Source organism: Lontra canadensis, unplaced genomic scaffold, assembly GCF_010015895.1.
Source record: "Lontra canadensis isolate GAN:19392208 unplaced genomic scaffold, GSC_riverotter_1.0 scaffold171, whole genome shotgun sequence".
Taxonomy (NCBI): domain Eukaryota; kingdom Metazoa; phylum Chordata; class Mammalia; order Carnivora; family Mustelidae; genus Lontra; species Lontra canadensis.
In genome coordinates, this window is record NW_022631165.1 from 1,057,468 (window position 1) to 1,083,613 (window position 26,146).

The following is a 26,146-nucleotide window of genomic DNA, read 5'->3' on the forward strand; positions in this document are numbered from 1 at the left end:
AGGGTCCCCTGGCATCACTGTGAGGCTGGGGACATCACGCAGAGTTGGTCCATGTAAGGAGCCCTGTGCTGGGCATGCAGCTGTCCAGCATATTGTGTGTCTACCTGCGCCTGCCCGTGCGAGACCAGCCTCACGCCTGGCACCCCCACGGTCCATACCCTTCCCAGGCAGGCCCTGCCTCACTGGATACTCATCCCCCGCAAGCCTCCCCATCCCCCAGACCAAGTGCAAAGAAACAGGCTCACACTGGGGTCTCCTTGGCCCGCAGCTTCAGTGGGAGGGCTGGACAGCCCCAGAGCACAGCCATGTCACATGCATGGGGACAGAGTCTGGTGCTGCTCAGTGCTATGAGGGCTGAGGCTGCTAGGCCTGTTTGTGTCCCCACAAGTCCTGCTGTGTCTCCAAGTCCTCATTGCTCCGCCATGAAAATAAACGTGTGCAGTCTTTAGTCTCTCTGCCGTTTCTCGATTCCTTCCCAAATCTCTGCGGGGGCCTTGGCCTTTGCCCCTTGCTCAAGAGGACTGTCCTCCTCAGGGCAGCTGCTGCTGCCGTGGTCTCCTCCGTCCTCGGCATCAGGGCCGTGCCCCTCAGACTCGTCCTCACTGTCGCTGTCACCGCTGTCTGCAAGCAGCCTGGAAGGGACAGGTATGTTCACCGAGGGCGCACTCGCTCGACAAAAGTCCAGCTGAGGGCAGATTCTCCTGTTCCCTGGGAAGCCCAAGGACCTACCGGTTGCCGGCCTCTGGCCTGTTGGGGTTTGCAAACTCACGCCCAGAATCCACGTCAAAAGGATCTGAACAGAGGAAGCAAACAAGAAAGGGACGTACAGGTGAGCTCAGAGTACAACCAAGCCTCCCAGGTGCTGGGGCAGCAAGGCCTCAGCCCCTCGGCTTCTCAAAAGGAGGTGTGGCATGCCCGGATGGTCCTGGCTCCCAACCAGAGGGCTTGCATCCATGCCAGGCCTCACCGATTTCCTCCTCCTCCGGGCGCTCCTTGGCGTGGGCCAGGAACTCCTGCTCGGCCTGGAGTACCTCCTCCGCGCTGCCGCAGGCTGCATACTTGTCCAGGAGCTGGCGGTTCAGGTCTAGGAAGCCCTTGCCCCACTTGAACTTCCGCAGCAAAATGACAGCAAGGTCCGAGAAACCTGACGGTGCGGACACCAGAAACCCAACAATGCTGACAATCCGTCTCCCATCCCAAGTGTATCCCCGGGACCCACAATGCCATCCCCACACCTGAAACTCCCCATCAGACACCATCCTACAGTCCAGACATGCTGCTTGCCCGCCTCTGCCATGCACAGAGGCCCTCTCACGGGGCTGCCTGTCCGAGCCTCCACAGGGACCATGTGTTCTCTGAGGGCAAGGTGAGGGGTGACAGGTGGCACTGCAGTCCTGGCCTGTCCACCTCGACCACCCCACATACCCTCACACTGCTCGCAAGAGGAGATGGTGGAAAACAATGCTGCTGGTGTGGCCAGACTCAGCCGCTCGCCGGCACTCACCCAGGATGCAAAAGGTGGCGGCAAAAGCCTCCACACAGGACAGCTTGCAGGGCCGGCCGTAGTTCACGGGGTTGGCGGCGACTAGGTGGGGCAGCAGCCGCACGTGGCTCCCCCGCATCTTCCCGAACGGGGTCTCATCCAGGCGGGCCCAGGAGCAGTCGACCACAGCGACCCCACTCTGTGCCACCAGCTGTCTGTCGGGAGCAGGGGAGGGCTAGGTTCTGGAGACGACGTCCCTGGAGACTGACCTCTCCAGGGACACAAGAACATCATTCCTCCGCCCCCAAACAGCCCCAGCAGTGTGTGTTCCTGCAGCGGATTCCTTCATTCACTCAACACACGTTTACTGAGACCTACTAGACCCTGCGCTAGGCAGCGGGGGCGACCTATACACGCACGCTTCGCGGAGCCCGGCAAGAAGGATGTGCCAGGGTCCCGCCCACTCCCCCATCCCCGGGCCCCGATCCTACCTGTCCGCGGGGGACACGTACTGGGAGCCCACCGGGCTGAGCACGACGCCGCCGAATCTGTGGCCCAGGCGCAGGCAGCGCACCAGACCCAGGCGGGCCAGCTTTCGGCCGGTACAGCGCCGGGGGTCACAGTGGCCCAGCTCCCACATGGCCAGCGTGCAGGGTAGTCGCGCCAGGCCCGAGGGGCCCCCGTCCTCGGCCGCCTCTGGTTCCACGGACGCTGCACGGGGGCGCGGAAGGATACCGAGCCTCAGCCCCAGCCCGTCGAGCCGGCCCCCAGCCCCCGGCTCCCTGCCCCGCGGCCCCGATCGCCCCCACTCACCGCGCAGCGCGGCGCCCACCTCCTCGGCGAAGGCCTCCAGGGAGCGGCCCACTGGGTGCCGAGCGCGGCTGCCTTCGGCCCCCGGCCTCCGCGCGGCCCTTCTGCGGCCCATGGCGGGTAGCAGGGCCCCTGACACCTGCGGATTCACAGGTGAGCCACGAGCGCTCGCGCAGGCGCCGAGCGCCACTTCCGGTCCGGCGGCGCCCACGTGACAGGGTGGTGCCTACGTCACCGGGCGCGCGGCGGAGCGATGGCGGCGGGGCTGGCCGGCTTTCTGCTGCTGCTGGGGCTCGCGGCGCGCGGTTAGTGTCCCTGCGCTCCCGGGCCCCTCGCGTGCGCCGCCCCCCGCCCCCCGCCTCCCGCGCGCCTCCTCACCGCCCGCTTCCCCGCAGGGCCCGCGCCCGCCGCTGCCGCCAAGATGAAAGTGGTGGAGGAGCCCAACGCGTTCGGGTGAGCGGCCCCGCGGGGCGCGGCGGGGCGCGGAGGGACAGCCCCGAGCTCGGTTGCCGCTGACCCTGCCGCTTCTCGCAGGCTCAACAACCCGTTCCTGCCCCAGACCAGTCGCCTCCAGCCCAAGAAGGACCCTTCACCCGTGTCTGGTGAGTGCGGGGCCCTGGCCGCGCCCATGGGGGCGACCAGGGAGGGGAGCGGGGAGCCCCCGCGGGTGGACGGGGCAGCCTGGGAGGAGGACCCTTGGAAGGGCGCGGGGCGCGTGCGTTCGCTTGTCAGCCGCTCAGTCTTCGAGTGCACCAGCGTTAGTATCTCCAGAACGTTCTAATACCAGTTAAACAGGTTGTCCGGATGAGTTCGCTTTAGGTCTTTTTGTGGAGGTGATTCTCGTTAACCGTTGGGCCCTGACGTCTTTTGTGCTTTTACGGGCCTAAACGTACAAGGAACAACGTGCATTAATGTGCTTTGGTGCTTTCTGCCGCTGTTTTTTAAAACGTATCTTCTGCCTTTTTTCGAACAGCGCGAGCTACACGGGTTTGCTCATTTGGTGTCGGGAATCACCGTGTGTCCTCCTGGTGGGGAGTTCCACCGGCCTCCATGCTTCTCACTTGATGCTTGGTCTATTAGAGGATGGCGCTGCATTGCTGTATCCGGAAACGTTCTGTTTAAGCTCGTTGGCCCTGAGAAGCAGTGCTGTGCAGAACTTCCTCGTCCGGACTCTTCCTGAGCCGGTGCGCGGTTTCCTAAGGCAGGACCCCAGAAGTGGAGTCGCGGGGTCGGGAAGCAGAAACCCAGTAGTGTTTTTTATTGAGCATACTGTGTGGTAGGGTGTGTGGTGGGAATGCAGAAATGAGCAAAACGTAGAGCGTTTGTTTGCCAGGAGGAGACAGTCTAATGGGCGGAGTGTGTGTGCGAGCGGGGTAAACCAAGAAGTAGGGGAAGTGTGGGATGCTTGATGACGAGAATTACTCTGTAGGTGTGGAAAGCAGAGAAAGATAGTGTATGTGTGTGAAGAGGTGAGTGTTGTTTTGGTGATTGCCTTTTTATTTTTAACTATTCTTAAGTGAACTGTACACCCATTGTGGGGCTCAAACTCATGACCCCAAAGTCAAGAGGCGTATGCTCTAGGGACTGAGCCACTGGGCGCCCCTTGGAATTGACATTTTAAATAGGGCAGTCAGGAAAAAGCTGAGAAATGACATTTTGGTCCGAAGCTGAAGGAGGAAAGGACGTGAGGCGGGGATGGGGGTACTTGGGAAGAGGGGTACAGCAAAAGGGGGGGCCCAAGCCAGCAGGGTTGGGGATGTGTGGGATGAAGTCAGAGAGGGAACAGATGTGACAAATCTATTCCTGCTTTTTATTACTAAAAGTATCAAAAAGAAAAGTGGAGAAACGGGACCGTGAACACCAGCGTGCTCTCGGCCTCCGTGAACGTTTCCCACTCGCCTGGTCTTCCTTTCCGTTACCATTTTGAAAAAAGCGAGTTTGAAACCAGGTTATAGACGTTATGACACTTTGTCCCTAAATAGTTCCAGTATGGGTCCCCCAGCCCCCAAAAGTAGCCAGTGTGTACTGTAAGCAGTCCACGTCCCCTGGTTGCCTCAGTGCCCTCCACAGCTGCCCCCCATCCCAGGATTATTCAAGGCTCACACGTGTCTTTGGTTAGTCAGGTGTCTAGTTTGTTCGTTTGTTTTAAATAATTGAGTTTTGTTTATTTTATTTTATTTATTTATTTGACAGAGAAAGACCACAAGTAGGCAGAGAGGCAGGCAGAGAGAGAGGAAGGGAAGCAGGCTCCCCGCTGAGCAGAGAGCCCGATGTGGGGCTCGATCCCAGGACCCTGAGATCATGACCTGAGCCGAAGGCAGAGGCTTAACCCACTGAGCCACCCAGGCGCCCCAGGTGTCTAGTTTTAAATCTGGAACAGGTCCCTCTACACTGTATCTCCGTTAAAAAAAGGCCTTCATGGGCGCCTGGGTGGCTCAGGGGGTTGGGCCTCTGGCTTCTGGTCAGGTCATGATCCCAGGGTCCTGGGATCGAGCCCCGCATCGGGCGCTCTGCTCAGCGGGGAGCCCGCTTCCCTCTCTCTCTCTGCCTGCCTCTCTGCCTACTTGTGATCTTTTTCTGTCAAATAAATAAAAATCTTTTTAAAAAATGAATAAAAATAAAGCCTTTCATGATCTTGAGTTGGGAGGAGTCCGGGCCCGTTGTCTTGGAGGATGACCTCCTGGATCAGTCTGGTTTAGTCATTCGCCTTGTCCTCTTCCTGCAGCGTGTGCTCCATGAGCAGGAAGATAGCTGGGAAGCTTGACTGCGGTCAGGGGGTCAAGTCCAGCAGTCTGGACACGGATCCTTCCCAGCAAGGCAGCAGACCACGTGTGGCCTCATGTGGGAGGTCAGGGTTTGGCTGTGGCACAGCGTGGCCAGGGTCTCTCCAGTGTTGACACAGACTTCTGCCTCTGCTCTTGGCGTGTGGGCTTCGAGCTGTCCCTGGGCTTGGAGCGACCTCTGTGCCAGGAGTCTCATGCTCTACCCCATGGGAGGAGGAGAGTGTGTGACCGCTTTCTACCGCTCTCGTGCCTTCTGCATCTCCTAGCTGATTGTCTGACAGGGAAGACCCTTCCTCTCCCTTCCTTTCTCTTTTCTTTTTGAAGTCTTTTTGGCTCAGACTGAAACTATTTTTATGGGGCTGACGTGTGACAGTGGTCACATCCATGTCCTGGTTACCCAAAACAAGATGGAGAACAGGTCTGTCACCCAGAATATGACTATGTTCCTTTCCAGATCCTCCTCCTCCCTTTCTGGTGTCTGTCACTGTGGATGGGTCTGCAGCTACATGGCGTCCCAGCACACAGATCCCCATGTCTGGTTTCTTTCTGGCCTCATGTTTCTGGGAGTCCTCGTGGTGGTGTGTATCACTGCTCTTTCTTATTGGTGCATATAAAACCGGAGCCCGAGTATGGCCCATAGTTGATTGTGTCATGCGTGTATGTCCGTGTCGTAGTCGAGGTGATGAACCAGAGCTGGGTAGGCGGTGGGAGAGGCTGCGTGATGGTACATGGACCGTGGACCTAGAGTTTTTCAGCTTCTTGTCTCATTATTTGAAAAAGGATACACGTGTGTGTGTGTATGTAGGAAGACCCATGTGACTTTAAGTTTCCAGTTGAAATCTAGTACTGCAGGACTGGGTTTTTTTCCCCATCTTTTTCTAACATTGAAAAGCTGGGCTCCTTAATTACATAAATACGTCTACTGACGTACTCCCTTAATTACATAAAATAGTATAAAATAGCTTTGTGTTTATAGTAATAGTAGTACTAGTAACCATGAAACGAGAGGGTGATGTTGGAGTTTTGATGCAGTTCATTTTAGGGTGTATCCAACCAGACATGGACCTCAGAGCTCTGGGCTACAAGGCTGACCACATCTGCGTATACTAAGCAGTTTGACGAGCACTTGGGGCAAATGTTTCTGCCTGTGCTCACTGTTAGTGCCTGATGTGCATCTTTTCCGCTTAGGGTTTTCACTGGACTTTAAAATTGTTTTTATTTTTTAAGATTTTATTTATTTATTGGACAGACAGAGATCACAAGCAGGCAGAGGCAGGCAGAGAGAGAGAGAGGCGGAAGCAGGCTCCCCGCTGAGCAGAGAGCCCGATGTGGGGCTCGATCCCAGGACCCTGAGATCATGACCTGAGCCGAAGGCAGAGGCTTTAACCCACTGAGCCACCCAGGCGCCCCTAAAACTGTTTGTTTTTAAGATGTATTTAATTTAGAGAAAGAGCTCACAAGCAAGGTTGGGGGGGTGGCTAAGAGGCAGAGGGAGAGAATTCTGAGCAAACCCCTCACTGAGCCCGGAGCCCCCACCTGGGGCTTGATCTTACTAGCCTGAGATCGTGACCTTCGCCGAAATCAAGAGTTGGACGCTCAGCCGATGGCGCCCCTCAGGCGCCTGATTTTTATTTGAGTTTGAACAGTTTTGTGATAGGGCCAGTTGGGAGCGTGTGGGAAGGTGGCAGGAAGGCCTTGGAGACTGCTGGTCCCGCTGAGGCCGTCGCGCCGTGGCTGATCTCACAGCTCCGATCGTCTGTAAATCTTCCGTGTGGACGTCCTAAGGACATAGCCACATTACTTTTGTCACACTTAGGAAAAGATGAGCACTAATTCCCTCGGTAAAAATCCATCCGTGCTTCAGCTGTCTGATGGTCTCCCGTGTTCAGGAGCTGGTTTGTGCGAGTCCGTGTTCCGCTCTGTGTGTCGTGGCCTCATGTGCTGCGTGTCCGGATCTAGAGCTCCGCCCCCTGTTTCCTCACAACTTCTTTATCGAAGAAATTGGGCCATTTGTCTCCCACATTCTGAATTTTGTTCACTGCATTCCCGTGGAGCTTAAGAGTCCGGATTCCTGTTGGCTGGAGGAAAGACCCTTTTGTTTTTCCCTTTCCGGTCCTTAGCCTTTCCCGCCTCTCGCTCGGGCCCGACCCGTGCCACCAAGCAGCCTCCGTCCCTCCGCGCTCCTTGCCCGGCGCCCCTCTGTCGGTTGGGGCGTCCGCTGTGGCCAGGGGAGACGAGGTCCCCAGCTGGGCCTGCCCGCCCACGCTCTGCGGCGCGCAGGGGGCAGATTTCGGCAGGGGCTCCTCTGCACCCGATGCACCCGGGCTCCTCTGCACCCGATGAGGCGATTGGAGTTCGGTGTCTTGGGCCGTTTATCCAGACACGAGCGCAGGTGCCTGAATGCAGAGCCGAGCTGTATCCTTGCCGCGAGCCCCACTCAGCCGTGACGGGTTCGTGTTACATATCCTGATGCATTTAGATTGCGATTTCTGACCTGCCTTTCATTTCCAGAATTCCAGTTTTTTCTGTTTTCTGTGTGACTGCTGCGACTGTCGGTCCCTGTTTCCTGTTACTCCCTTGAGCACCTGTAGTAGCTGCTTTAAAATTCTCTTCTGCTTTCAGCATCCACGCCGTGTGCGGCTGGACCCGCCGGAGTTTTCCTTCTCACTCAGGCTTGGGTCACAGTGCCTGGGCGCTCGCACAGCTCCTTTCTGGAGTGAGTTCTTGACGTGGTGCAGCTGTGCTCCTTTGTGGGTTTTTTGTTTTCATTTTTTTGTGTTTTTCTTTTTTAATTTTTTAAATTAACATATGATGTATTGTTTCCCCCCGGGTGCAGGTCTGTGAATCATCAGGCTCCCGCATCTCACGGCGCTCAGCACAGCGCGTGCCCTCCCCCATGTCCATCCCCCTGCCGCCCCCTCCCTGCCCCCTCCCCTGCAGCCCTCAGTTTGGTTCCTGAGATTAAGCGTCTCTTATCGTTTGTTTCCCTCCCTGGTCCCATCTTGTTTCACTTTTTCCTCCCTGCCCCCCCACCCCATCCTGGCTCTCAAACTCCTCCTATCAGGGAGATCATACGATCGTTGTCTTTCTCCGACTGACTTATTTCACTTAGCATGATACCCTCTAGTTCCATCCACCTCGTTGCAAATGGCAAGATTTCATTTCTTTCGATGGCTGCGTGGTATTCCGTTGTGTACATACACCACATCTTCTTTCTCCATTCCTCTGTTGACGGACATGTAGGTTCTCTCCAAGCAATGAAGTTCTAGAACCTAGGTGAAGTTCGGGGGGTGAGGTCTGGAGCCAATGACCAAGAAGGAATTCTTGAGACGTCTTTGATGCAAAATGGTGGTTTATTGAAGCACGGGGACAGGACCCGTGGGCCGGAAGAGCTGCTGCCCCGGGGCTGTGAGCGGTGGACCCTTACATGCTTGCAAGTTGGGAGGGGGTCAGGGATGGCCTAAGTCTCTAAGGAGTTTTGGAAGCAAGGTTTCCAGGACCTTGAGGGGCTGGCTGTTGTTGGGAAAAAGGTGATTCATGAACAGTAATAAAACCTGTGTTGTGAGACCCGTTAGACGTGTATCAGTGGGCCATATGCTTGGGGACGTTTGTCAGCACTATCCTGGGCGGTTCAGAGATAGTCTCCTAAGGAGTGGTTAAGGCAGACTTCAGGATCCCAGTTGGGGGCAGGGGTCGGTCAGGCTAGGATGGCCCTTTGCCCGGCCTTCGCCCTTCGCAGAGCCTTAAGGGGGAGGCGGTTGGTCTCTGGAGGATGCCGCGCTGCTGCTTCTAGGGCCGTCAGTGGGTAAGGAGGTTCGGTAATGTTTCTTCTGCTTCTGTTTCCCACATCATTCCCCTCTGAACAGTTTTGACCCTTAACTCTTTGAGGTTGTTGAGGGCAGAAGGTCTCATCTTCCATAACTTCTTCCTGCTGAAGAGACGTGTAGAGCTGTCCCTGCCGCGGTCAGCGCCGCTCAGGTGAGGAGTGTGCGGGCGAGCTACGAAAGTCCTGCGCTGGCAGCGACGAGGTGTCTGTGTGCTTCAGGATCGTCTGTCGTCGGGAAGCCGTTGCAGCCGCGGAGTCTCGGCCCAAGTGGAGAAACGCTGAAGGAGGCGACCCATTAGGGTTAGCAAGGCTGTAAGAACGAGAAGTCCGCGGAGGAGATCGTTAATCACCGACCATTGTCCTCCTTCAAACCAGGAACGTAACCGATGCCTGAGAGCGCAGGCTCCTGTGGAGCCCCCGTGTGTGCGTTCGTGTCTCTCGTGAGTCCTGTGCCATTCCGTGGTGGTCTGGGGGTACACACGGCATCCCGCCCTGACGGCGCCTGCGTCGCCCTGCGCGGCTGTTTGACACGCCAGGTCCTGTCCCGCAGGACCGCCGCGCGCCTGTGTCTCTTCGGTACTAGGAAGGGAGATGCCGTTTACTGACTCACTGAGCGCCTTCACGGTGTAGTTACGAGGGGCTTCTCCCTGCCAGATGCCACCCTCTGGCCCTGCGGACGGAGCAGAAACGGATGGGAAGTGATGATACCATTTAGAAACATCGTGTCCCTCTTTGCTTTAAATTGGGGAGGTTTGCCACGGTAGTGGGGATTTTGGTAATGCGTCCGTGACTCCGGGCAAACCCTAAGGTGCAGCAGCCTGTACCCACCCTGCAGGAAGCCGGGGCCCCAGGTAGTTCACGTATCCAGTGGGTTCCATTTGGCGCTGGCCGTGTGACGCCGGGTCGCCTTACCCGGTCAGTAGCAAACCAGTCGGTGGCGGGGAGCGCTGTTAGGTGGGGACATGCTTCTGATGCTGGCCATCCCAGGCGTCGTGCGCTACTTGTACAAGTATCATGTGTAGGAAGTCTTTGCTCCCAGCATGAAACTGCCTTGTGACTGAGCTGTCCCGTAGCGGCCGTGAGCCACCAGTAAGTATCCCAGGTTTGATGCACGCCGTGCTCAGGACCATGACCAGTGGGGGTTTGTAGCTGCGGCCCTGGTTGGTGGGGGTTAATTTGTGGGTTTGTGAGGTCAGTTAGGACTTTAATAGTTTGAGGATATGAGAAGGTTTGATTACGTCCTGGTGTCTTACCGACTGTGGGCCGGGAAGGAACTTGTTGATTAGTGACAGCCTTATCCCGACAAGCGCTGTCTCCTCATATTGTTTCTGAAACACAGTCACGTAGAGGGTGCCGGTCTGTGCACTGCGAAGGGGAAACCCACCAGGGTAGCCCCAACGTACTGGCCACGGCACCATTCCCCATGCCCAGCGCCCCGTTTCATTTCGCAGCTCAGTGTAGTGCTGTGCCCACTGTAGAAAGGAGCTGTCAGTCAGGACAGGCGAGAGGAACATAAAGAGAAGAAACATGGCCTTCATTTTCGTTGAAGAGCAGTTTGAGGTCTTGTACGGGTTCGCAGGAGAAAGAAAGCCCGCGGTCTGCTCACCAGGCTCCCGGGCCGGAGGTGCAGCCTTTATTCTAGGTACCCGAGCCCGTGGAGCGCGGCCTTCCTGCTTTACCGCAGTGGGAGTACATGGATGACCCGGTAGGACCTTTCCGTTTTGGATGTAGGTTTGCTGCTCTACCCGACTTCCAGTTTTCTCAGTAAGACATGCCTCTGGGACTCGCACGGGGTGGGTTTTCAGTTGTAGTTAAGTCAGGTTTGGGGAGTAAATGATTAGTAGATGCATTAAGTAACTCATGAATAAGCCGGCTTCCAGTGAGTAATTCAGTAAAGCATCAGAACCTTCACATAATAATAGATCTGCAGAGAGAAATGGCTGAGGAAGGGCTGAGTCCCCGAGGTTGTTTCGAAGCAGTCCTTACCCTGAGAGGTCCTGATGGCAAGAGAGTGACCCGATTTTCCTGGGTTTCTAGACTGAGTTTAGCAAGGTGGCGTTTTAGAGTTTGACCAGCCTTTTCTCCTTCCCGGAGGATCGTGGATGCCAGGCTGAATGCGGGAATCATTTAATTTCTAATGCTTGGGCTGTTTGTTGAGTTATTTGAGCAGTAAAAAGAGGACGGTTGTCACTCTGGAGAGATCTAGGAATAATGTCCCACAATAACATCTTAGTTACCTCTGCAGCTCTTCCGTGTCCCTGGGAAAGGTCTCAACCCATCCACTGAAGGTATCAGCAACACTAATAGAAACCTGGAGCCTTTGCAAGGTGACCTTTGTGTGAAATCAGGTTGCCAGTGCTCTCCTGGAGAGGGTCCACGCCTCTGGGCTGGTTTTAAGAGAGCAGGAGGTTGAGCTGCGCCTCCCGGATTTACCTGGGCACAGACAACGTGGGATCGGCAGACCTGTTTTATCACGGCTTTTAGGTTTACTCCACCAAATGTATTTTTATTTACTTATTTATTTATTTTTAAAGATTTTATTTATTTATTTGACAGACAGAGATCACCAGTAGGCAGAGAGGCAGGCAGAGAGAGAGGAGGAAGCAGGCTCCCCGCGGAGCAGAGAGCCCGATGCGGGGCTCGATCCCAGGACCCGGAGATCATGACCTGAGCCTACCCGGAGATCATGACCTGAGCCGAAGGCAGAGGCTCAACCCACTGAGCTGCCCTGGCGCCCCTGCGCAGAAGTATTAAAAAGTGTTTTGCCTCAGAAGTTTAATCAGACGAACTGTGGCATACGCAGCCTTTCTTTCTCCCTTAGCCGCGAAGCTGCCGCCGCCAGTAGGCCAGTCACCATCTGCACTTCCAGGCGGGAAGTCTTCACTCCGGCCCGCTAGAATGGACAAGACCAGTGACCTCTGAGCAGCTGTGTCCCGTAGAAGTGCGACGGTCAGGTGCGGGCATCGGAGAAGCTGGGTTTAAAGCTCGACAGGTTGTGGGTGTTCCTTCGGGTGTATCCGAAAGCACAGCCCGGTGTTCAGGAAGGCAGCCTCCCGCCACCCGTTGGTGGCCCTCGGTCTCTAAGACAGGCCGGACCTGCTGCGGAGTCATCACTGTCAGGTCTGACCCGCTGTGAGCTTTGAGGCCTCTTCTGCCAGGAGGGCTGTGGCAGCCGCCGCGCAAAGACAAGCCGGCCACCCTTGGCTGCACCGTCAGGCGACTCTGAAAAACCGCCCGCCGGCCTTGCTTCATTGCCCTTTTGCGTGAGAGCTCCCAGGGCTCAGCCCTGCTTTTGTACATACGGCGTGAACGGTTTTCCCCAGCTCGGGAACGCCAGAGCTGGAGCTGACAGGACTCGGGCTTGTAACGTTGAACGGCCGCGCGCTGAGCTTCAGTCCGGAGCAAGGGTCCCTCATCGGGGCCGTTAGCGGGTCATGCAGGGGCTTGGCTGAGTCCAAGCCTGGATGCGCACGCGGCGGAACCTGCCGTGCGAAGAAAAGCGCGGGTGGTTCTTCTGTAGCCGGAGGCTCGAGTTCCCGCACGGCCCTTTTTCTGTCAGTGGCTAGAACAGGGTGACCTGGTGTTAGATCGTGCCCTAAATAGCGCACCTTTTGTAGAGGTATTTGTGCCTTTATAGGGGATGCACGATACCCTCTTTCCGCCAGGAAATTAAGTAAGGTTATAGAATCCTCATCAGCGGTCTCCTGTGCGGGACTGCAGGTCAGAGTGCCGTTGGCAAGGGAATCACTGTCCCTCCAGACGAGGGCATCTCACCGAGATCTTGGCCGAGCGTGGCTCCGAGTGGGTGAGGACGGTTTCTGCATCCCTGTGGCAAGGCTGTGCAGGTTAATTGAGCAGCCCGTGGCCTTGAAGGTGAGGCCCACGCAAAGGCAGACGGCCGCTGTGTCTCCTCCCTTAGTGGGATGCAAAACCAGCCGTCTTCTGAGTCCCATCCCGTAACCCAGTCGGCGCCACCAGGGACGCAGCGAGAGCAGCGTCCAGACTCGGCACGCCGGCATGGACAGGCGTTACTGCTGCATTCACAGCTCTCAGGTCTTGGACCATCCATTTGGCTTTTTTACTGGTGAAACTGGGGTGTTCTAAGGAGACTGACAAGGCTTTAAAATGCCAAGTCTGAGAAACTTACCAGTAAGCGGTTGTAAGCCGACTTCGGCCTCAGGTTTGAGGGGTTTTGGTTTTATGACGCGTGCGGGTTGGGTCCTTCAGGACCGCCTTGACGGGCCGGGCTGAGAGAGCCCGTCCCAGGGTATCCCAGTCCCAGACCTGTGGGCTTACTTCCTGCCAGACACTGGAAGGTGGGGTAGTAGGGTATGGCCTGAGCTCTCCAGACATTAGAGAAACAAGCCGTCGCGCTCTGTAGGAGGAGCGCATCGGCCACCGGTTTATCCGTGAAGTCTCGTCCCGTGATGGGTGGGACCTGACGGAAGGACCGGAAAACCCGAGCGACCAGCCGGCTCTTGTGTCTGCAGGTCCCAGGCACCGTCTGGCGGCACGTCTCAGTTTCTCCTGCGCCAGCAGTTGTAGGGTTAGAAGGACGGGTGGGGCCGGAGTGCTGAGGAAGGCCAGAGCCCGTGGCTCCTGCATCCGTAAGAAAACTGGTCAACTCACCTCCCACGTCCAGGGTGACCCGGGGCTCGGTTGTCTTGATGGCAGAGGGAGCCGGACCAGCGACAGGGCCCCGTCCTGCCGGCTCCTCCAGCTCTGGCTCTCGGGCGGGGAAGCGAGTCCCGTCTCCCTCTCTCTGGGGAGGAGGACGGTCTCTCTTCCAGCGTCCTGTTTCTTCGCAGACAGCACGTGGCCCTGGTGGAGGGCGCGTGTTCGCACCGTCTTTGCCCCCATGTCCGGTCTGGCCACACGTATAGCGGGGGACTCACTAGTTCCTCGTCTGATACCGGCCTTTTCTTTTGCCCCGGGTGAGTCTGGTGCCGCGGGAACCCGCAGTGGTGGCCGCTGTCGTTGGCGCCTGTACCTTACCCTGCGGTTCAGCCCTGCGGTGCTTTTCTTGCCTTAAGGCCGTGTCTCTGTGATTAAAGACTTCGGTCGCTGCCTCTAGTAGGCGCTGGATGGGAGTTTGAGGGCCTAAAGCCATTTTAGTTCGTTTTCGACGGATGTCAGGTGCCGACTGGCCTGTAAAACGCGTGTTTAGTCCGGTCAGTGCCTCGGGCGGGCTGGGGTGCGAGCGGGTGTGTGTGCGGCCGCCGCGGCCCGTCGTCCCTGAAGCAGAGCGGGAGTTCCATCAGCTCCTCGTGTGACCGCCTGAGCGTGGTCCAAGTTCACAGGGTTAGGAAACCCTTTTCCATTCCTTCCGTTAAACAAGCGATCACGAGGTCGCGTTTTTCTCCGCCCGGACTCTCCTCCCGCTAGTTCTTGTGCTCCGGCGCGAGGGCCCGCGGCACCCCGATCTCTCACGGCCGCTCGTCAGCCAACCCCTGGGCTGCCTCCCAGACTCGTTTCTTCTCGGGGCAGCGACGGCGAGTTAAAAGGATAAATACATCCTTCCAGGTGCCCCCGAACGCAATAGGTACTTCTCGAAGCCTTCAGTAGAGTGAGGAGGATCGTCAATGTCGTCCCGAGCCAGGTCTGCCGTGGAGGATGGGATGTGGCCCCTCATTGTGCCCCTTGTCCACGAGCACCTTCCCTGGGAGGACGCACCCCACTGTCAGCCGGAGCTCCTGGAGGCCGGGAGTCCCGCTCCTGGTCTGCCAGCCGGGCTGGGGCAGAGGGGTCTTGGGGTCTGGAAGGAGGGAGAGCAGCAGCGCCAGCGTCCTCTCTTCGGGCTGGCCGGCATTCCTCCAGCATCCCGGCTTTGTCGAGCGGAATCGGGCTGTTTAGACGTCTCGTCGCCATCCAGACTGCCCGTGGGGGGGTCTGTTCGCCGGGCTGAGGGTGACCCGCTGTACAAGAGGCCCGCAGGCCTGGGCCCCGATCTAGGGCCATAAAGGCTTGGACGTCTGGGATTTCAGTCCAGTTGCCCTTTTCCTCGCAAAAGAGGTCTGACAGATTGAGTGAAACTTAATGTCCCACGTAGGGGCCACCTCTCCTCGTCTCCTAAGGAGTACTGAGGCCGTTCAGTTCAGAGAAGACGACCGTTCTTCTTTCCCTCAAATCTTGCAATCCAGATTGTTTCCAGTGGGTCAGAAGGCGTCCCAAAGGAGAATCCGTGGGAGCAGAATTAGAGAATCCCATGTTCCTAGAAAAGTGAGAAGGTCCGTTATCACAACCCCCCGACTCCCGGGTCCATCATCACAGTCGGGGGGGACTCCCAGGCGGCGTCCCATGCAGGATGCGTCCGAGGTTCCAGGTGTCAAAAGCGACCGGAGGCGTCCCTCACACAAGACATCGCTACTGAGCACAGTCCTGCCTTCCAGGAAGGCATTCCTGCCATAAAAGGCCCCGGAGGGGTGCCGGCGCCCTTCCCCTACCCCATCGCATCCTAGGCTGCCGGGCAAATGGACTGAAACACCGTGCCGCGCCGTGCCATCGTCTCTCCTGCAGGTTGCGTGCTGTCTTGCCATTTTTTTTTTTTTAAGATCTTATTTATTTATTTGACAGAGAGAGAAAGAGATCACAAGTAGGCAGGGGCAGGCAGAGAGGGAGGGAAGCAGGCTCCCCACTGAGCAGAGAGCCCGATGCGGGGCTCGATCCCAGGACCCTGAGATCATGACCTGAGCAGAAGGCAGAGGCCCAACCCACTGAGCCACCCAGGCACCTCTGTCTTGCCATTTTAACCCATGGACAGTACTAGAAAAGTTTGGCAAGGGGAAATTACCCAATTTTGTAGCTTTAAGTAATTAGTAGAGGACACTGAGAAGAAACAGTAAAGACTGAAATCCATCATGGTCTAAGCGACATTCCAATACACATAGTCCCTACAGCCAGCTTCCCTAGGAAACGGTCTGGTTGGGTTTTAATTCAGTCGGGTACTGGTTTCGGCCGGCCCCCGGTGGAGGTCCCGCGGCCAGAAGCGCTAGACCAGGGATGTGGAGGGGATCACATTAGATCAGTCAGGAGGAAACCTCACACAGTCTTAAGATTGGCAGCCGTCCTGGCGACTCAGGGGGCTGTCCCGTGCCCCAGACAACAGGAACGGAGAGAGGGTATCCAGTTATGGGTCTCGTTACCATTCCGGCCGGGGTACTGACTTCCAGCCAAAAGTCAGGCGTTCTCCTCCCCGTGGAGCAGCCACGGGCTAGAGGACTCCAGCCTGAGCAGTCGACATGCACGTGTTCCAGAAAGACCGCCCTCCTTGAAGAGCTTCTGAAATGAGACTAAAGGAAGAGGAGACAAAGCACTCGCCCATTTTGCCCCGAAGCTCAGAGTCCGATGTAAAGACTCACAGCCCCACGTTCGGGCGCCGAATGATGAAGTCTTAGGACATAGGTGAGGTTCGGTGGGTGAGGTCTGGAGCCGATGACCAGGAAAGAATTCTTGAGACGTCTTTGGTGCAAAATGGTGGTTTATTAAAACACAAGGACAGGACCCGTGGGGAGGAAGAGATTTCCTTCTCCGGGGCTGTGAGGGGTGGACCCTTACATGCTTGCAAGTTGGGAGGGGGTCAGGGATGGCGTAAGGCTCTGAGGAGTTTTGGAAGCAAGGTTTCCAGGACCTCGAGGGGCTGGCTGTTGTTGGGAAAAAGGTTTTTCATCACTGGTGATAAAACCTGTGTCGTGAGACCCTTCAGATGTGTATCAGTGGGTCATATGCTCGGGGGATGATTGCCAACATGGATCTTGGAGGGTTTAGTTTCCAAAGGAGTTGGTAAAGCAGACTTACAGGATCCTGGTTGGGGGCAGGGGTTGGTCAGGCTAGGATTGTCCTTCGCCCTTCGCAGAGCCTTAAGGGGGAGGCAGTTGGTCCCTGGAGGATGCCGCGCTGCTGCTTCTAGGGCCGTCACTGGGTAAGGAGGTTCAGTAATGTTTCTTCTGCTTCTGTTTCCCACATCACGTAGTTTGGCTACTGTGGACTTTGCTGCTGTAAACATTCGGGTGCGCGTGCCCCTTCGGATCACTACGTTTGTATCTTTAGGGTAAATACCCAGTAGTGCGATTGCTGGGTCATAGGGCAGCTCTGTTTTCAACTTTTTGAGGAACCTCCATGCTGTTTTCCAGAGTGGCTGCACCAGCTTGCGTTCCCACCAACAGTGTAGGAGGGCTCCCCTTTCTCTGCATCCTCGCCAGCACCTGTCATTTCCTGACCTGTTCATTTTAGCCATTCTGACTGGTGTGAGGTGGTATCTCATTGTGGTTTTGATTTGTATTTCCCTAATGCCGAGTGATGTGGAGCACTTTTTCATGTGTCTGTTGGCCGTCTGGATGTCTTCTTTGCAGAAATGTCTGTTCATGTCTTCTGCCCATTTCTTGATTAGATTATTTGTTCTTTGGGTGTTGAGTTTGATAAGTTCTTTGTAGATTTTGGACACTAGCCCTTTATCTGATATGTCGTTTGCAAATATTTTCTCTCATTCTGTCTGTTGTCTTCTGGTTTTGTTGACTGTTTCCTTTGCTGTGCAGAAGCTTTTGATCCTGATGAAGTCCCAATAGTTCATTTTTGCCCTTGCTTTCCTTGCCTTTGGCGATGTTTCTGGGAAGAAGTTGCTGCGGCTGGGGTGGAAGAGGTTGCTGCCTGTGTTCTCCTCAAGGATTTGGATGGATTCCTGTCTCACACTGAGGTCCTTCATCCATTTTGAGTCTATTTTCGTGTGTGGTGTAAGGACATGGTCCAGTTTCGTTCTTCTGCACGTGGCTGTCCCGTTTTCCAACACTATTTGTTAAAGAGACTTTTTTCCATTGGACATTCTTTCCTGCTTTGTCGAAGATTAGTTGACCATAGAGTTGAGGGTCCATTTCAGGGCTCTCTATTCTGTTCCATTGATCTGTGCATCTGTTTTTGTGCCAGTGCCATAATGTCTTTGATGATGACAGCTTTGTAATAGAGCTTGAGGTCTGGAAGTGTGATGCCACCAACTTTGGCTTTTTTTTTTTTTTTTTTGCAACATTCAATATTCGGGGTCTTTTTTGGTTCCATATAAGTTTTAGGATTATTTGTTCCGTATCTTTGAAAAACATTGATGGTGTTTTGATAGGGATTGTGTTAAATGTGTAGATTGGTTTAGGAGCATAGACATTTTCACAATATTTGTCCTTCCAATCCATGAGCATGGAACGTTTTTCCATTTATTTGTGTGTCTTCCTCAATTTCTTTCATGAGTACTTTATAGTTTTCTGAGTACAGATTCTTTGCCTCTTTTTTTCAGAAGATTTTATTTTTACTTATTTGACAGACAGAGATCACAAGTAGGCGGAGAGGCAGGCAGAGAGAGGAGGAAGCAGGCTCCCCGCTGAGCAGAGAGCCCGATGCGAGGCTCGATCCCAGGACCCTGAGATCATGACCTGAGCCGAAGGCAGAGGCTTAACCCACTGAGCCACTCAGGAGCTCCCCCCTTCTTGCCTCTTTGGTTAGGCTTATTCCTAGGTATCTTATGGTTTTGGGTGCAATTGTAAATGGGATCGACTCCTTAATTTCTCTTTCTTCTGTCTTGCTGTTGGTGTATAGAAGTGCAGCTGACTTCTGTGCATGGATTTTACTGAATTGCTGTACAAGTTCTAGCAGATTTGGAGTGGAGTCTTTTGGGTTTTCCACATAGAATATCATATCATCTGCGAAGAGTGAGAGTTTGACTTCTTCTTTGCCGATTTGGATGCCTTTCATTTCTTTTTGTTGTCTGATTGCTGAGGCTGGGACTTCTAGTACTATGTTGAACAGCAGGGGTGATAGTGGACATCCCTGCCGTGTTCCTGACCTTAGTGGAAAAAGCTCTCAGTTTTTCCCCATTGAGAATGATATTCGCTGTGGGTTTTTCATAGATGGTTTGATGATATTGAGGTATGTGCCCTCGATCCCTACACTGTGAAGAGATTTGATCAGGAAGGGATGCTGGACTTTGTCACATGCTTTTCCAGCATCCATGGAGAGTATCATATGGTTCTTGTTCTTTCTTTTATACATGTGTTGTATTACATTGAGTGATTTGCGGATGTTGAACCAACCTTGCAGCCCTGGAATCAATCCCACTTTGTTGTGGTGAATAATCCTTTTAATGTCCTGTTGGATCCTATTGGCTAGTATTTTGGTGAGAATTTTCGCATCTGTGTTCATCAAGGATATTGGTCTGTAATTCTTTTTTTTTTTTTAAGATTTTATTTATTTATTTCACAGAGAGAGATTACAAGCAGGCAAAGAGGCAGGCAGAGGTGGGGGGGGGAAGCAGGCTCCCTGCTGAGCAGAGAGCCCGATGTGGGGCTCGATCCCAGGACCCTGAGATCATGACCTGAGCCGAAGGCAGAGGCTTTAACCCACTGAGCCACCCAGGCTCCCCTCTAAGCTTCACTTTTAAAAGCCTTTAGTATTTCTTCCAAAACAAACCCTTTCACGTGAAAATCTTGGGTTTTATGAAAATAACGTAGTGCGAGGATTTTCTCTAAGGGAATGATTAAGGTCAAAACTCGAAAGGTCGGAGACCTGGGAGAGGGCCAGTGGTTCTCGGACCGTCTGGCATTTAAAACATCAAGGGGAAACGAGCACCACGATCGTAGCGGCTGCGCGGGCTCCGGTCTCGCCGAACTCGGAGAAACCACCCAGAGCACGTGAAACCAGAGTTGAAGACCGTTCTGTGAGGAAATTTCCCTCCGTTCAGTGTGACACGTGATCTCTTCCGGCAACAAAATCAGAATTTTAAAAGGGAACATAAGTTAATCATGGATTCATAAGAGCCGAAGGCAGCGACACAGGCTCAGGCATCTGGGCCAAGCATGGGGCGCTCAGGACCGGTCACGGCGGGTGGCGGGTCCCACGGGACTCCATGCCACGCGGCACCCAGAGTTCTCCTGTGATTTCCCGTGTTTCCCAGAACGTGAGCTTCGATCCTGGTCTTCAGAATGTAAGACCGAGAGTGACCAGCTGTTTGCCCCGACTGTACTGGGCCCGGGGCTCTGATGTCCTCGGGGAGCAGGGGGAGAACCACCCCTAGTGCGGGGTGGGGACCGCCCCGTGCGGGTGTCTGTCTCCGTCTCTTCCAGCGGGGAGCAACGGGGACGTGTCGGAGACCTCAGCGTCCTCCAGGCAAGACCGCACTCGGTCAGCCAGCTGCCGTCACCCAGACACAACGAAACGGCTTGTTTTGTATTTGCTTTTTTCATAATCGGCACATCCAGTGTCGGGACCCCAAAACCAAGAGTTGCGCGCTCCTCCGACTGAGCCAGCCAGGGCCCCCCCGGTTTCACTTCTGACACGCGTGAGCGGCCATCGAGGCCTGAGAGCTGAGGTGTTCGAGGAGGAGCGCTACCACCTTCATCTCAAGCCTGTGCGGGTTTCTCAGAAGCCTCCTGTGTGCTCCACCGGCTCTAGCCCCACTGCAGCTCTGCAGTAGGAAACGAGGCTTTTCTCCTCCACAGTCTGATCGCAGTGATTCTGTGACGTCGCTTGCCCGCTTTGTGCTGCGTAGCGACAGCCAGAAGGAGAAGCGAACCGAGACGGTCTCCGCCGGGTAGGGAGGGAGCGCGGGGGCCGCCAGCGTGCTGGCCGGTCTGCACACACAGCCTCCGCGCGGGACAGGGCAGCCTCGTTCTTCCCGCTCAGTTCTGTCAAGGACGCGTGTCCTCGCGCTCACCGAGCAGAAGGGCCGATCCTGCCCCAACGGCAGCGCGCTTTCCACAGGGGCACCGTCTGCGCCTGGCTTGGGGCCGCTGTCCTTCCTGGGGGCCGCCTGCAGAGGGAGATGGCTGGGGGCTCTACCCCGGGGCCTGCTGCCCTGTTACCCTGACATCCCAGCTGCTGGGTCACCCCCCAGTATCCCTGTCGCTGGGGCCCATGACCCTGGGTGGGCTCGTCTAGGCCCAGGCCCCGCGGCGGGGCCACATGCACTGCAGAGGGCCCGGCGGGAGGGGCGGCCTGGCGACAGCCACCTCCAACACAGTGCAGACTTCTGTGCCGCCTTTTTAATGATAATTTCAGGTTGTTTATTTTTTAAAAGATTTTTATTTATTTGACAGATCACAAGTGGGCAGAGAGGCAGGCAGAAAGGGGGGGGGAAGCAGGCTCCCAGCCCAGCAGAGAGCCCGATGTGGGGCTCGATCCAGGACCCTGGGATCATGATTTGAGCCGAAGACAGAGGCTTAACCCACTGAGCCACCCAGGCGCCCCGAGGTTGTTTTTTAAAGACTGTATTTGTCCGAGAGAGAGGGTGAGAGCGAGGGTGGAAGCAGCTCCCGTAGAGGAGGGAGCCCGACACACTCGATCCAGGACCCCGGGATCATGACAGCCGAAGACAGCTGCTTCGCTGACCGAGCCCCCCCGGCGCCCCTCTTTGCTTCTTCCACGCAGATGAGGACGTCCGTGCTCTCACAGCCTTCACTATGAACTCGTGAAGCGTGTGCTCTCAGCTCAGCGAGAGGGACCACCCGTGAGGTCGCGCTCCCGCCTGCACACAGCTGGGCTCCGCCGATGCGAGCTGTGGGGGCTCACAGTCGTGTGTTAACTCGGGACGCGCGCCCGCAGTCATGCGGTTCTCGGGACGCCGTGGGCAGGTGCGCGCAGACCACCCTCCCCGCCAGCGAGGGACCCGTGGGTGGGTCCTCTGTGAGCTGGAGGGGAAGCAGATGGAGAATGCGCTGGTGGCTGCGGGCGCGCAGTGCATGGGCTGGCGTCTGTGCGACCGTGGAGCGATCGGCCCGGCGTGCCCCTCCGGATCCCAACCCGGCCGGCGGTCCTCCCCTGCGGCGCGAGCGCGCGCGGCCGTCCTGACGCGGGGCCGCGGCTCCCCGGGGAGGTCTGGAGCTGCTTCGGAGAACCCTCTCCTCAGCCCGAGGCACATTTCCGGCGACATCGCTGGTTCAGCTGTGTGTCCTGGCGGTGTCCGCGGCACCTGTTTCCTTGCCGCCTGCGGGCGTCTCTCACTGTGGACGCGCCCCTGAGGCACGCAAGTCCTAAAACCCCAAGGCCGGCTCTCCGGTGTCGTTGCTCAGAGTGCCTCTGGGGTCAGAGCCCACGGAGTCCCTGGGGACGCCGGTGTCGTAAGGCTTCCGCCTCTGCTTTTCTGCTAAGCTTTAGGCTTAGCCTCAGACCCATCCGGAGCTACCCGGTCCGTGGTGTAAAGGAAGGTTCCGGGTCGTCCTGCGCCCGCTTTCCTCTCCCGGCACCGCAGAGAGGACGGCCCTATCCCCACTGAGTGGGCCTGACGTCAGGGCGTGGGGACGAACGTCTGGGACTGCGGGCTCCTGGGTGTCCCTGCCTGCGCGCCAGCGCCCCGCGGTGTTTCTCCGCGGCTCCGAAGCACAGTTGGGAACCAGGGATTGAGTTTTTTTTTCCGTTTCATTCATTTACTCTAAGATAGTTCGGGCTCTTTGGGGTCCTTTAGATTCCATTTTCGTTTTATGACGGGTTTCCCCATTTCTGCACAGAAACGTTAGTGAATTTGATACCGGTCGGATCACGTCATTTGGGCAGTTGTCCCATTTTAGGATTGAGGTTTCCTGCCTGCGAATACGGGCTTCCGTCCGCGCGTCTGTGGTCGCGGCGGCAGGGTCCGCGGCCTGCACGCCCTGCGCCTTCCCGGCGCTCTGCCACGCGGAACTGCGTGACGTGCTTCCTGGACGGTTAGCGGAGGGAAACACACCAGCGTCCGCACTGTTGTGTCCTGCGAATTCGCGAACAGACTCGGGCACTGCGTCGTGGCCACGTCACCGTATTTCTTCTTTTCCAGTTCGGATGCCCTTTCTTTCTCTGGTGCCCGGCTGCTCCGGTGGGAACGGGCCATGCGGGGCCGGAGCAGGCAGAGCTGGGCGGAGCCGAGGGGCAGCGCCGGGCGTCTCGTGCCACGTGTCTCCAGCATGACGCGCGCTGTGGGGTCCGCCTCGGTGGCCTGTCGTGGTGCCCTCTGTCGTGGTGCCGCCTTCCTGCTCTTCCGTGCTCGCGGGCGGCTGCTGCGTCGTCCACGCGCTACTCCGGTGGCTGGAGGTGCGGGCGCGCCTGCTGCGGACGAGCCCCTGGGATGGAGCGGGCCCCGGCCTGCTGGCGGAGGGCATCGGCGGTGTTTTCGGCGAGGGCTCTCCGCATTTGTGCTCGTCGTGGAACTCTGTGACTTTGGTGCTGCGGTGACGCTGGCCCCGGAGGCTCTGGGGGGGACGCGCGGGTAGGACGGAGCGGCTCTGTCTCCAGGACCGTGTGTACGTCACATGGGTCGGCTGCCAGCCGGCGCTTCTCCCGTCTGCGGACCCGGCCGTGTCCCCTCTGTCCCGCCCGACTGGAGGAGCCGCGGCGCTGGGCTGGCGGTCCGGCCGAAGGCTGTGGAGTCAGCTGGGCTCCGTGAAGAACCAGTGTCGCGTTTGCCGGCTTTTCTCCGGCCTCTGCCCTATCCCGCTAGTGTGCATCTGGCGAGCCCCTGGTCTAGTCTCCGATGCTGTGAAGACGTGGGCTCTGCTGGTGGCCTGAGTCGGAGCTGCAGCCGCGAGCACTGGGTCCGGGCTGTGGTCTGGGCTTCGTGTCAGGGTTTTCCAATTTCCCTTGTGACTTCCCGTGTGGGCCGCGGTGGAAGCAGCTTTCCAGAGCTCTTTGAGCTCTGTCTGCCGGGGCTGTGGCTGGAGCGTCCACGTCTCCGAGGACTCCCGCCTGGGGCCTTCCCCACGGCCAGTGCGGCCCAGTGGCTTCTCTGTCCCTTGTTGCTCTGTTGACGTTTCCTTCCAGGCGACAGGCTTGATGTCACTCCTCATCCATGTGTGCCTCTCCCTCGTTTGTTTTCTCTCGAAACCGCGGGGGTTAAGGACCTCGGACACCATTAAGTTCTGAGTTGTTTCCTTTGTGCCCTACACGAGCTTGGGTTGGCTCCGCCCTCCCCCAGCCTGGGCACCGGCCCTGCAGGCGACCCCGTTGGACACTGGGTGCCCCCAGCAGAGGCTGGTACTGACGTGTATGTGACTGACCATCACGGGACGCTGCCGGCCGTGCAGTCACGCGTCCCGGAGAAGCGCACAGACCTCATTCCGTCTGGAGGGGCGCCCCGGGCCGTCGTCACCCCGTCCCCGTCGAGGGCTGTTCCAGACGCGCCACCACCGCCTTTCATGGGGCCGTGCGGGGGGGTCAGAGCCTCGCCTGCGCTCCGTGCGCTCACCGGCCCCCGGCTGCCAGCGTTCCTCTCCTGCGCCTGCTCTCACATTGGTCCACGTCCGTGTTCCTTCCGTTCTTGGAGCTTATTTAAGACCGCTTGGAAGTCTCCTAAGTCTGGCTGGTCCCGGGAGGGTTCTGTCCCCCTTCCCTTGGGCGCGGCCATGCTGTCCTGGTGCCCCGTGTGAATCAGGACACCCGGGCGGGCGCTGGGTGCAGAACTGGGTCCATGCTCGTCATGGGCCCCCTCTGTGCCCCGGAGCCTTCCGCAAGGCTGGGTCCCCTGGCTTCTGGCTCTCTGCCTGGTGCCCGCGCTCCCATCCCCGGGGCTGCTCATCCCGCGGCGCGCGCGCCCGCCCGCCCCAGGCCGCACTCAGCCCGTCTGCTCTCTTCCAGGGCCCGCGCACCTCTTCAGGCTTTCCGGCAAGTGCTTCAGCCTGCTGGAGTCCACGTGAGTGAGCCGGGTGCCGGCGGGGGTGGCCGGCGGGACCCCCCTGACGCGCCTGTGCCCCCAGGTACAAGTACGAGTTCTGCCCGTTCCACAACGTGACGCAGCACGAGCAGACCTTCCGCTGGAACGCCTACAGCGGGATCCTGGGGTGAGCAGGGGGCCCCGGGCCCCGCGCCGGTGCCCCACGTTCCCGCCCTGCCTCACGCGCTCCGTTCGCCCTCAGCATCTGGCACGAGTGGGAAATCGTCAACGGCACCTTCCGGGCCATGTGGATGCGCGACGGCGACTCGTGCCGCACCCGGAGCCGGCAGAGCAAGGTGGGACTGTGGGGAAGGGCCGGAGGGCGCGGGCACCCCCCCAGCCTGCCCACCAGCTGTCCCCGCAGGTGGAGCTGACCTGTGGAAAAAGCCACCGCCTGGCCCACGTGTCCGAGCCGAGCACCTGCGTCTACGCGCTCACGTTCGAGACGCCTCTGGTCTGCCACCCACACGCGTTGTTAGGTAGGAGCCCCGGCCGGCTGGGCGGCGGGGGAAGGCCGAGGAGTGCGGCTCAGCCGGCTTCTGTTGGACCCTAGTGTACCCCGCGCTGCCCCCTGCCCTGCAGCAGCGGTGGGACCAGGCGGAGCAGGACCTGGCCGACGAGCTCGTCACGGCGCAGGTGAGGTGTGGGGCGGGCACCCCCCCCCCCCCCGGCCCGGCGCAGCCCCAGCTCGCTGTTCCTCCTCCCGCCCCCAGGGCTACAGCAAGGCGCTCCGGGCACTCTTTGAGGACGCCGGCTACCTGCGGCCCCTGGAAGAAGGGGAGTCGGCGCAGGAAGGAGCAGTCAAGGACCCGGTGTTCCAGACCTTAGAGAGCTGCAGTGAGGTAGGGACGGGGCGGGGCGCCCAGCCCCGAGATGGCCCCCAGCACCGGGCCGCACCCCTGCCCTCGGGGCTCGTCTGTTGCAGGCCCACAGAGCGCTGGTGAAGGAGCTGCGGAGACTGCAGAGCGTGCGGACGGGGCGCGGCCTTCCCCACGCCAGCCCCGCAGGTGAGTCCTGCCCCGTGCGGCGCCCTGGCCCCCTGCGGCCTCTGGGCCAGGCCCCGTGCTGACTCCTGCCGCTCGCCGTTCTGGCAGGAACTCCCAGCTCCGGGCACGTGGGCCCCAAGACACCCACAGACGGGACAGCAGAGCAGCTACGAGGCGACCCAGGACTGCGTGGGAACACCTCGTGACCCGAGACAGGCCGAGGGCAGCCCCAGACCCGCGGGGAGGGGGGAGGCGGGAGCCGCTTCCTTTGGGGCCCGGGAGGCACTCAGGCTCGGCTCAGAGAGGCAGACAGAATAAAGACTCAAAGTTTTAATTCCTGTACTGAGAAAAATAATTCCGTGGGTTCTGTAAACCGCTGCACAAATGCCGTAGTGTAAAAAACTTTAAACAAGTGTTAACTCGGAACGATTCACTACAAGTAAATGATTATGCATTGTAAATACTACTTTCAGGGTTAAAGTTATGTTCCAGTAACGTTCTCCTCTAACACTCAGAACGTAAGCAGAAGCTTCCGTAAATCCCCCCCACGAAGCTGCCCACCGAGCGAGGTCTCCTGTGGCCCCGGTTACACCGGCCGTGGAGGCAGGACTC

At 57.6% G+C, this 26,146-nt stretch overlaps 2 protein-coding genes across 3 annotated transcripts; one reads left to right on the forward strand and one right to left on the reverse strand.

The window, feature by feature from the left end:
• Positions 1–252: 252 nt before the first annotated feature.
• TSR3 (TSR3 ribosome maturation factor) lies at positions 253–2,439 on the reverse strand. 2 transcript variants are annotated; one of them, XM_032846148.1, is made up of 6 exons: positions 2,297–2,439; positions 1,975–2,194; positions 1,505–1,698; positions 968–1,144; positions 730–793; positions 253–632 (listed from the first exon to the last, which is right to left on the reverse strand). In XM_032846148.1, exons 1-6 carry the CDS (start codon positions 2,406–2,408, stop codon positions 446–448), a joined length of 954 nt encoding a protein of 317 aa, XP_032702039.1. In that variant the 5' UTR covers positions 2,409–2,439; the 3' UTR covers positions 253–445. The 2 variants fall into 2 exon arrangements, with proteins under 2 accessions (XP_032702039.1, XP_032702038.1); XM_032846147.1 differs by having other exon boundaries at positions 884–1,144.
• A 97-nt stretch (positions 2,440–2,536) lies between these two features.
• Positions 2,537–25,796, forward strand: GNPTG (N-acetylglucosamine-1-phosphate transferase subunit gamma). The gene is made up of 11 exons (XM_032845898.1): positions 2,537–2,598; positions 2,689–2,746; positions 2,828–2,895; positions 24,473–24,527; positions 24,592–24,675; positions 24,751–24,844; positions 24,913–25,027; positions 25,102–25,184; positions 25,262–25,390; positions 25,474–25,555; positions 25,643–25,796. Exons 1-11 carry the CDS (start codon positions 2,547–2,549, stop codon positions 25,738–25,740), a joined length of 918 nt encoding a protein of 305 aa, XP_032701789.1. The 5' UTR covers positions 2,537–2,546; the 3' UTR covers positions 25,741–25,796.
• The last annotated feature ends 350 nt before the right edge of the window (positions 25,797–26,146 follow it).